This window comes from Scomber japonicus, chromosome 22 (genome assembly GCF_027409825.1).
Source record: "Scomber japonicus isolate fScoJap1 chromosome 22, fScoJap1.pri, whole genome shotgun sequence".
NCBI classification, from domain to species: Eukaryota; Metazoa; Chordata; class Actinopteri; order Scombriformes; family Scombridae; genus Scomber; species Scomber japonicus.
The window spans coordinates 14,665,242-14,676,609 of NC_070599.1; the positions used below are offsets into that span (position 1 = coordinate 14,665,242).

The 11,368-nt window shown below is 37.0% G+C and overlaps 1 protein-coding gene across 1 annotated transcript; it reads left to right on the top strand.

The window, feature by feature from the left end:
- Positions 1–725: 725 nt before the first annotated feature.
- LOC128383839 (cornifelin-like) lies at positions 726–11,368 on the top strand. Its single transcript, XM_053343428.1, has 4 exons — positions 726–765; positions 7,301–7,399; positions 10,315–10,460; positions 10,962–11,368. Exons 2-4 carry the CDS (start codon positions 7,303–7,305, stop codon positions 11,061–11,063), a joined length of 345 nt encoding a protein of 114 aa, XP_053199403.1. The 5' UTR covers positions 726–765; positions 7,301–7,302; the 3' UTR covers positions 11,064–11,368.

Genomic DNA, 11,368 nt, shown 5'->3' on the forward strand with positions numbered 1-11,368 from the left:
AAATTTGTCTTAAAACAGACTCCATACATATAAATAAAAGACAATGATAAAAAAGCTACTGAAAGAACCCTGTGAGTAACCCTGTCAAATGGAAAATAATGACTAAATTGAGGAAAAGAAAGCACAGATTTTAAACGTGAGTGTAAATTGAAGAGGTGGCATTCATTTTATCTAAAGGTCAAATCAAAACTGTAGGAGGAACAAAGCATTATGGAAGTTAAATGTGGGATTATTACATATTAAATTGTGAAGAGATGTTGTGGTAGAAGAAGAAGCTTGTAAGAAGGAAAAGGAAAAACGGTTGAAACTGAGCCACATAAGACATAGTATAGATACATTATTAACCAAAATATTTCCAAAAAAAATCTCACTATGAAGTGGGGCCTAGAGCAACTATATTACTAACAAAAAGAGTGCAAAAACAACAGGACAAGTCATAAGATAAGCGATTTGATTCAACCAATCTTCAGGAACTGTTATTGAAATTTGTATAGCTAGCCTCTGTCTGCAAACATCGACCAAACAAATCAGTTTCTAGAGAAGCTTGATTTACCAGCAATTGGGAAAAATCAGAAAGACCTTTTGACCTCACCTGCTACAAAATCAGAAATAGAGAAAGCAGTAAGTAGACTAAAACCAAATAAGTCCCCTGGTAATGATGGTTCTGCTGCAGTACCTAGTATTGTCCACCAAAGCTCCTCAGCTTATTCTCCCTGTGATGGGACATCTGGACAGAGTGGGAGAAGGACCCATACTTTAATTCAGGTTAGTCCTTTATTGAGCTCTTACATTGTCTTAGATGCCCTTTGTGTTTATTTATCTGTTCTCTATCAATCTTCATGGATGGATTGAAGAGGGATCTGTAGGTATATTCTGTAAATATCTAACATTGATTCAACAGCATCAGTCTGTCAGATGTTTGTTGTGTCTCCTGCTGGTTTCACTTGTATCTGAGAAAGTTTAATGTTAGTGAGACACATTGATCTCAGGATTTTATTTCTAGGTTTGTGGTTGGTTCTGCTTTTCTCTCCACACCTGCCCTGCATTAGTCACCTGTTCCTTGTTTCATCAGCTCAGTTTGTATTTAATTCCTAGTTTTCAGTTCAGGTTTTGTTCAGTTGTTGTTCTGTGTTATTAGTTCAGTATATTTAGCTCATTTTTGGTCTGCCTGCACTCAAGCCTAAATAAAGAGACGTTCTTTAGTTTATTCTGGCCACTGCACCTGTGTTTGGGTCCATCTCCTGCTATGCTTCCTGGTATACCATCAAAGAGTGTTACAAAACATTCAGTGACCAACTTATACCACTATTAATTTCTTCATTTAATTATACACTTGAACATGGTGAACTCCACTAACCACCATCCTGGAAGAAAGCTGTGATATCTGATTAGTGATTTCTTCTTGGTTAGAATGAAATGATAGATGAAGATCAGACTGGCTTTATTAAGGGATGCCAAACCCAAGATGACACAAGGAGAACCCTACACATCATCTAACATGTTAAACAAAAAGTCTTGAAAGGGCATCTGATAGTGTCAGCTGTATCAGGTACTAGAGGAATTTGGACTAATCAAGTAGCTGTCTTTCAATGTTACAGTATTTTTAGTGCCAAAGTCTCTTTTTTGTTACTATAGATCCATTTCAACAGGGAAACGCTGTCCGAGGAAACACAAAGAGGGAATTTGATGCTAAAAAGACTGTAAATGTGATAGATATTCACTTGATATTACTAAGGCAGACTGCTGAAGCCTCATATAAGCTTAAGATCAACTTTTAAATGACTGTGTGGGCACACTGTGAATGATTACAGTGAGGAAAAAGTTGTTCAATGTTAATATGGAACTGTGAACCTATCCTTTAAGGCCATTTTGTTGCTCTGGGTCGTATGTACTTTATTGACAGACTCTGGTCCAAAAGGGACTTTGAGATTAAATTGAGCAACTTGTAATGTTGAGCTGAAAAGCACAAGTGGATCATTAACGATGGCTCATTTCTATCCAAGCGTCCAAGAACAATAACCTACTGTTGAATCCCCATGCATAACCTAAATCGGATCCAGCCATAATTAATTATATTAATTGGACATGAGCTTTTCCTACTTTGAAAAGTGCCAAAATGTCCTCTGTGAAAAAGGACAAATAGCACAAACTGGACTTGTCATACAGATACAAGAAGTAGTCATTGTACAGTAGCCCAAGATGTGCCTTCATTCAGGAGGCAAACAAAAAACAAACCTGTGATTAGGGGCCCTTTAGCTTTGGGATCAGTCATAATCTCTCTCATTTACGTATGGGGGTGGGGAATGACAGACTGCATCAGGTTAAAGGTAATTATCACTGTTTCACTTTTTTGCAGAATCATACGACTTTCTTGTGGCCCAGTAGCAAATGTTCTGAGGCCTGGTGGTTGGGACGATGACATCTTTGTTCTGACATGTTCAAAATGAAGATGTTCAGGTCTTTCCACTGATCCCTTTGACTCCCCAAAATATTAAAGCTACTGCATCCACACAGTTTTTTTTTCACTTATTCTGGCTATTATACCTCAAATTGTCAGGAAGATGTCAGTTAAGCACAGCCTATGTAAACACCTACACTGTCCTAAATCACCTGTGTGGGTTTTTACTATGTGTGTGGCTCAGTGACTCCTCTGGCCATTAAAACGCCTGTTTGGCATTGCATCTATGTCCTGGTCCTTTATCTCATGCCTCCAACAGACTTGCCCCACTTCAGAACAGCTGTCCATCTCTTGACTTTCTACCCATCCAACAGATTTTATTAGCTGAGGTGTAATGATCACCAAAGCCTCTCAGGGTCGCTATAGTGCAACATTACTCATGTTGGTGCCTAATATGCAGTCATTTGTACATCTATTAGACAGGGTATGCAAAAATACAAAATGCATCTGTGAATAAAAAAAGTTGCAAAAGCAGAAGAGAGCTGTAATCTTCTTTGCAGGTTGTTGTAATTACATTGCAGAACTCCATTTACCCATCCAATAGTAGACTATGATGATGCATAACTAGACTAGTGTGGAAGTGTGAGTCTGTTCTGGGTAGATAATGACATATACTGTATGTGACGGTGTGAATACAATAATAAATACTTAATACATAACACAATCAAGTTTAATTTAATTATAGATCATATATTTTCTTTTTTTGAAAGAGATGGAACCCTGTTACTGTAATTTGAGTAACAGGGTTGCAAATCAAGGACAAACTTAGCTACATAAATAAAAATAAAAACTTTCATTTCTCTTATTCTGATAATATGAGTAACAGGGTTGTGTTGGTTTGAGTGACACACCCAATTAAGGCTGAACATATGAAAAATAGAAGATAGGACTCAACTTTTAACTACTCATGGTGTTACTACATGGCTTGATGATGTCCAAGAGTCACTTAACTCCCTTTTACTCTTCTTTTGGGAGGCTAAAAAGGCTTTGGTAACAGGGTTGCGGGCATGTTCAGGGACAGAACTTCAGATGTTTATGATTTAACATTTACAAGAGCCTACATTAACAAGATATAGGGGGTGCTTTCAAGACAACTATAATAGTTAATGTTTTAGTATTTTGTGCATGGATTATTTGAAATGTGGTACTTCTCTGTTCTTTTTTTCAGAAAAGCATGACTAGTTGTTATTGACTTTTCAGAGAAAATGCTAGTGACTCTTATCAACACTCCTTCCTTCCTTCCTTCCTTCTTTTTTTCTTTTTCTTTTTACCTCACCACTCATAGTTTGTGTTGTCGGCTGTGTTATAAAATAACACGAGTACTACTCAGTTGTTTAGTTACATCCGTTATTTCAGCTACTACCGTCATGTACCTTTTGCCACATGAAAAGAAAGTACACCACAAAGTCGCACTGTTACTACTTTTTGGCAGGCATGCACCTGGCTGTGCTGCGGTCACATCACTGCGCGAGTATGCAGCAGCTCTGCGAGGAAGGGACAGCTTTTCACTTTCATATAAAAAATAGAAGATAGGACTCAACTTTTAACTACACTTAGTGTTACTACATGGCTTGATGATATCCAAGAGTCACTTAACCCCCTTTTACTCTTCTTTTGGGAGGCTAAGAAGTCTTTGGTAACAGGGTTGCGGACATGTTCAGGGACAGAACTTCAGATGTTTATGATGTAACATTTACAAGAGCCTATATTAACAAAATCATACCACAAAAAGTAGATTTAAAACTTGTTTCAACTGTTAAATTTGATATGTAAGTTTGTCATCAGGTGGGAGGGACAATAGAAAAAAGCCATACATAGGGGATGTTCTCAAGACCACTATAATTTAGCCTTGAGCTGCAGCAAGCGCCTTTTTTCATTCTGAGTTCAGCAAGCACAGAAAAGGTAAGACAACTTATTAGTATATGCGTCTTAAATAGGATCATTTGTAGTATTTAAATGGTATTCAAACCTGTAGAGGGTTACAATAATAATGATTGTGGGAGGATTATTTTATTTCAGCTCGATATTTTTAAAATTTATTTCACTTAAGTGTCACTTAAGTTAAGTGAAATAAATTAAATATGCCGTGAGAGTCGTGTCAACCACCTTAACCACCTTATAACCACATATAACATTAACAAGCCTTTTGCACTGTATAGCTAATAAATACATTTTATAAATTGTCTGTTTCAACTATATTTTAGAGAGCAGTTCTCATAGTAGAAGTTACCTGTTCCTCTTATCACGGTCATGTGTTTCCCCAACTCATAAAACATGCAAAATCCCTTCATTTTTTAGTAAGAAATTTTAAACCTGAAAAGCCTGTTAAGAACAAAAAGACTGAAGTTGAACAGTCAGTAAATAGTTAACCTTATAGCGGTTAAGTTTGTGCAGCTACAGTCACGCACACTATGACTTTGTGATTTCTATGAGATAAAATAACATTATGAGGAACTCCACATGGCTTAAATTGCTGTGAACTTTATGGTTTATTAGTCCACATTTAAAGTATCATATATTAGGAATGGGCTGTGTTGATAAAATCCTCCATCACATGCTGTAATAAAACATCATTTGCTGACTACCTATAATTATCTTCTTGTAAAATTGACTTAAAATTGCTAAATGAAAAACAACCAGTGAAGAAAGTGTGTTGTTGTTGTTGTTGTTTTGGTAAGTAAAATGAAATACCAGCACAAATCAAGACACTTTATCACATTACTGTACAAATAATGGAAAATGCCATAAAGTTCATAATCCAGCATTTCCTGTGTATGAAGTAGAGTCTGATCAATATATTGATTGGCTGATAATGGCCTATCCCAACTATATCTGTATTGGTATATACTGTCCAATATGTGCTGATATTTTTTATTGTTGTAATAATATACTTTGTTTTGTATCCTCCAGACATGGCCTTCCAGCAACCAACCCAGGTGGTGAGGACGACTACCTAAGTGATGTAGGTGTATGAAAAGCCTGCATGTAGTTTTATAACTTGTATTTGGGCACATGTTTGAGAAGACACTTAATAGTTTAATAATTTACTACAATAAAGAGCTGTAAATGAGACATTGTGTCTGTCATTCCTGCTATTAGTATAAAGATGGGCGCTATACAAATAAAGATTGATTGATTGATTGATTGAGTGATTGATTTCCAGCTGTGTAGGCTAATTGTGTATATAACTATTCAAACTATTAAAAGGACAATAGGTTGAACCACTATGAGCTGAGAAAATCATTTAAGATTATGATGAAAATTAGGCCTATATGGTAACAGGGTTGGAGTAACAGTGTTGATGGGACACATTGCTTTTGATTGTAGATAATGACATATACTGTATGTGATGGTGTGAATAAATGAATAAATACTTAATACATAACACATTCAAATTTAATTTAATTATAGATAATATATTTTCTTTTTTGAAAGAGATGGAACCCTGTTACTGTAATTTGAGTAAGAGGGTTGCAAATCAATGCTAGTGTTCAAACTTTTTGTCAAGAGTAGATACTAGCTGTATGAGCTGCTATGGTGGCTGGTCAAGGACAAATTTAGCTACATAAATAAAAATAAAAACTTTGAATTTCATTTCTCTTATTCTGATAATATGAGTAACAGGGTTGTGTTGGTTTGATTGACACACTCAATTAAGGCTGAACATATAAAAAATAAAAAGAAGCAAAAGCAGAAGCATAAAAAAAAGCCAGATATAGGGGATGTTCTTAACACAACTATAATTTTTTCTGCAGCGAGCGCCTTTTTTCATTCTGAGTTCAGCGAGCACAGAAAAGGTAAGACAACTTATTAGTACATATGTCTTAAATAGGATCATTTGTAGTATTTGAATGGTATTCAAATCTGAAGAGGGCTACAATAATAATGCATGTGGGAGGATTCTTTTATTTCAGCTCGATATTTTTAAAATTGATTTCACTAAACTTTTTTATTGCATGGACAGCAGGTGATAAAATAGCCTAGCGTAAAGTAGAACAAATAAGTATGCAGTGAGAGTCGTGTCAACCACCTTAACCACCGTATAACCACATATAACATTAACAAGCCTTTTGCACTGTATAGCTAATAAATACATTTGATAAATTGTCTGTTTCAACTATATTTTAGAGAGCAGTTCTCATAGTAGAAGTTACTTGTTCCTCTTATCACGGCTATGTGTTTACCCAACTCATAAAACATGCAAAATCCCTTCATTTTTTAGTAAGAAATTTTAAACCTGAAAAGCCTGTTAAGAACAAAAGGACTGAAGTTGAACAGTCAGTAAATAGTTAACCTTATAGCGGTTAAGTTTGTGCAGCTACACCCACACGCACTATGACTTCTTGATTTCTATAGAATAAAAAAACATTATGAGGAACTCCACATGGCTTAAATTGCTGTGAAGTATATGGTATTAGTCCACATTTAAAGTATCATATATTAGGAATGGGCTGTGTTGATAAAATCCTCCATCACATGCTGTAATAAAACATCATTTGCTGACTACCTATAATTATCTTCTTGTAAAATTGACTTAAAATTGCTAAATGAAAAACAACCAGTGAAGAAAGTGTGTTGTTGTTGTTGTTGTTGTTGTTGTTGTTGGTAAGTCAAATGAAATACCAGCATAAATCAAGACACTTTATCACATTACTGTACAAATAATGGAAAATGCCATAAAGTTCATAATCCAGCATTTCCTGTGTATGAAGTAGAGTCTGATCAATATATTGATTGGCTGATAATGGCCTATCCCAACTATATCTGTATTGGTATATACTGTCCAATATGTGCTGATATTTTTTATTGTTGTAATAATATACTTTGTTTTGTATCCTCCAGACATGACCTTCCAGCAACCAACCCAGGTGGAGAGGACGACTACCTCCGTCCAACAGTGGAGCACTGGCCTTTTCGACTGCTTTAGCGATATGAACACATGTGAGTCAATACAAAAAACACTCACACCCACAGTGTGAAACAAAATCTTTCCACTCAGACTGAAAAAACAGATATGTAAGAGGAGGGAGGAACATGAGGAGTGTAAAACTGTAAATGCTGAGGATTGAGATATGATGACCATCACTAGAAACCTTTTCCTGGATAAAATGTTGAGAGAATAATCTCATCATGAGGCCTGTTTAGTAACTGCTCTAGATATATCACAAGATCATCAGCAGATGCTCCAAAATGTCCTTTAGGAACTTTTCATCTATGTTCGCTTTAAAGATGGGGCTTAAAATTCATTATTTTTTGTCTGGATCAGCCCCAGACCAGCCCAATAACACCAAGGTTCAAGGACACAAACATACAAACACATAGAAATAAAAGTGACATCTCAGAGCCACGTCTGCTTCTGGAGGAAAGCTGCTCCGCTGCCATTTAAACATCTGTAGTTAAAACATCTGTACTGATCTGTTAATGAAAGTGGGTGATTCTTACAGTGTCTGTTATCCACAGCTGTTTATACTGTAGGACTGATATGTTGATAAATGCCATGATGCACAGCCGCTCACTGTTCAATAAATCAGCCGATGACATCAGGCTGCTACAATATCACCACACACACCTCACACACACTCATCAGACTGGTTAGTTATAACTTTCTTTTCAGCAAAAGTAACTCATGTTTTATTCTTGAAACACATCGCTTGACAAATGCGCTGTTATAATTGCAGTTCACCAAAGTGACAGTGCTCCTGGCTTTTAAAGGGAATGGGAGATGACATGTGAGATGTGAGTTTACCGCGTGTTACGCCCAAAACACATCTATGATTAATGAGGGTCCATCTCTTTTAGACTGTGTGCCCTGGTGCATTGACCATAAAATAGCAGAAGTGGATTTAGATACACACCAAAGACCACATGATTTGTGCCATGCGCTATAGATCGTTAAAATGGGGCCCCAAATGTCTGTCACTCACTGACTGAGTTATATCAATCAATCAATCAATCAATCAATCAATCTTTATTTGTATAGCGCCAAATCACAACAAAGTTATCTCAAGGCACTTTACACATAGAGCAGGTTCTCTCTTCAGGTTTGAATTTTAAAGAGACGCAACATTCCCACATTCCCAGTGCTATAGTCAGCCGGCCCAGTGCTGTAGTTTCTCAATTGGCTGTTGCTCGTTCAAAATGGATTGGCACCAACAGTTTAAATTATGCACTCAGGGTGGGTTTACATAAGTTTTAAAATGCTCATTTACTGACTGAAGCATCTCATACAGAGGCTCTGACACTGACAGAACATATGTTAACAGATAATTAGATTAGTTGTACTTAATTGAATCTTTCAAATCAACATCCCAAGATATGAGTGGAGAGTATTGCTGTGACAGCTACTTTTATAAGGTTTTCATTACTCATACATAGCATAACCATGTCCTGTAATATTCTACTTCTGTACACTTTTACAACAAATATTACTGGGACCACTATAGAAAGTTGCAGACGTATTTATGTGTATACTGTATATATGTTACATGCTATGTACTACTGACATAGGACTCTGAGACGATCAATCATCAAAGGTTTTATTAACATCAACCACTCAAGGTATCCATGTAAAATACTCAAGGCGTAGTCCCTTTGTGTTACATTTATAGCTGAAGGTCAAGCCAAACAGGGCGTTGGGTCATCCATCACAGGAGGGAGAGGTTACATCCGCTCCCTTATCAAGTTCCCCTTGCATGTGTCACTAGTTTTATATGTATAAAAGAAGCAGTTTTTGTTTACAACATCACGTCATCATCACATAAGGGTTATATTTGTTTAGTATTATATTAGAAAAGGAGATGTATGTATGTGTGCATGTATGCATGTATGTATGTAGTTATGTAGGTAGGTAGGCATGTAGGTGATTTTATTTTATATATTTTATATCTGTGCTCATACACAGTATGAGCACAGATCTGAAGCCTAAAAGATTCACTAGCTTTGTTGTTATTCCACTGGATGGAACAGAGGGTGATGCTTTGTTTGACTCTGGGACTGACACAGAGTCCGAGGACAGTGAGCCTTACAATGACTCGTGAGCAATATTTGTGCACAGTGACAGCACTGATGGAGCGACAGTATACTGTGCTTAGTTCCAGGGTGTGTGAGATAGTTTGAGTGAATTAGTGTTGGTAGGAGTTCAGGGGTTCAGGGGCCGTTCAACAGTTTGTCAGCAGCTCTTGGAAAAAAGCTGTTTTGCATACTAGCAAAGAGGAAAAGAAACTTAGAGGTTCTTCAGGAATTTAGTATCACACTATCAGTGTATGAATTTGTGTGAATGAGTGATCATAATGACTAGAAAAGTGCTATATAAGTACAGTCCATTTACCATTTGTATCAACTTAGAGACTCTCGAGAGGCGGATTTTAAGGAGAAGGATAGTGACATTCAGTATTTTTCATGTTATCAACAAATTCTGTGAAGAGTGATCCTACTAACAAGTACTGACTGGACGAACATAGCTTTTGATGGGATTTGTTGACAATAAGAAAAATAAGGAATATAAGCAGCTTTAAGAAAGAAATGCTCAAAAACTGAAGCAGCAGAAGATTTCCTGACTAGTAGTCCCAACTGTGAATCACTTTCCATATAGAAACCAACAGCATCCTGTTTGACCCTTGCAGTTTTCACAGGATAGCTCGTGCTCCTCATGAGCAGTAAATGAACATTTGTGAAATCCAAGAACTTCTTCTTTCAGCTGAGTTCAAACAGAAGGGTCAATCTCACTTCTGGAAAGTTATCATGTGAGAGAGATAGATGTGAACACTTTTAACTCTTGCTTTATCTTAATGTCATGTCCTAACAATAAAGTCATTTTGTATCTTCTCTTTGTTTCTTGTGTCTCTTCTGCCCTCAAGGTTGCTGCGCTCTCTTTTGTTTCCCTTGCATGCAGTGTCAGACGGCCAGTAAAAACGGCTGGTGCTTCTGCATGCCGCTCCTGGACTGCTGCTGTGTGGTTTCCTGCCTTCTCCGCTCCTCCATTAGAGAGAAACATGGCATCTATGTAAGACTTGTTTGAGGGGAGGGGGGGAGTGGGTATATATGATGGAAGTAGGCACATGTTTTAAATGTCAGCTAGAGCTGAGTCAAAACATTTAATTTACAGATAAATAATGATTTTGACATAAATTAGCCAATATTGAGTCTTAAAGTGCCAATACAGATATTTGGATATGTGCCTTTTTATCAGTAAATATGTGTTCATTCAATGTCTACATAGCCAAAATTCACTAATGTAAGCTATTAGGCTCATGATTTCGTGAGACTTTCTTCCCTATCTGTGCTCAAAATGATTCTGAAAGCGGATGTGCTGCATTTAGTTGACTCATCTTGTGGTGCATGGTAATACTTTGCTATAAGTTATGTGCTGGGAAAACGAGGTGTAATGTGAGAGTTGACTGATGTTGTAAAGCACAACTTCTCAATTTTTTTTTGTGTCTTTTCAACTATGTGACATTATCATTCTCACCACCTTCTGACACTTGGTCTCCCCTCTTCCCTGCAGGGAGGCAGCTTCGGAGACTGCTGTGAGTTACTTTGGTGCTACCCGTGCGTGTGGTGTCAGATGAATCGAGAGACGAAGATCAGGGCCAGACAGTCGGTCTGAGTGGTCACCACGCAGATCGTGAGGTCCTAGACACAACTCTGCTTTATCGACTAAGAAATTATCCCAGCTGTCTTTTTGTGCTTATGTGTGTTTGTTGTTTGTGTTCTACTGAGGAACAGATGAAAAATAAGTAATAATGACAAAATAATACGCAAAAAATGTGTTGTATGCAATCGCAGATGGACACCCCATCGGACCAACCCTATTGGGTAGCACACACATTCTGAATGCCTTCGGCAGAATTGAAATGAGCCATTTTAATCTAGATTAATTTTAGATTAATTCCAAGATTACAGTGAGATTAA

Bases quoted from the DNA above. Each gene is read 5' to 3' on its own strand.
- LOC128383839 (XM_053343428.1), top strand. From the start codon at position 7,303: ATGACCTTCCAGCAACCAACCCAGGTGGAGAGGACGACTACCTCCGTC. The intron at 7,400-10,314 runs GTGAGTCAATAC...TCTGCCCTCAAG, and splicing joins CTTTAGCGATATGAACACAT to GTTGCTGCGCTCTCTTTTGT. The intron at 10,461-10,961 runs GTAAGACTTGTT...TCTTCCCTGCAG, and splicing joins GAGAGAAACATGGCATCTAT to GGAGGCAGCTTCGGAGACTG.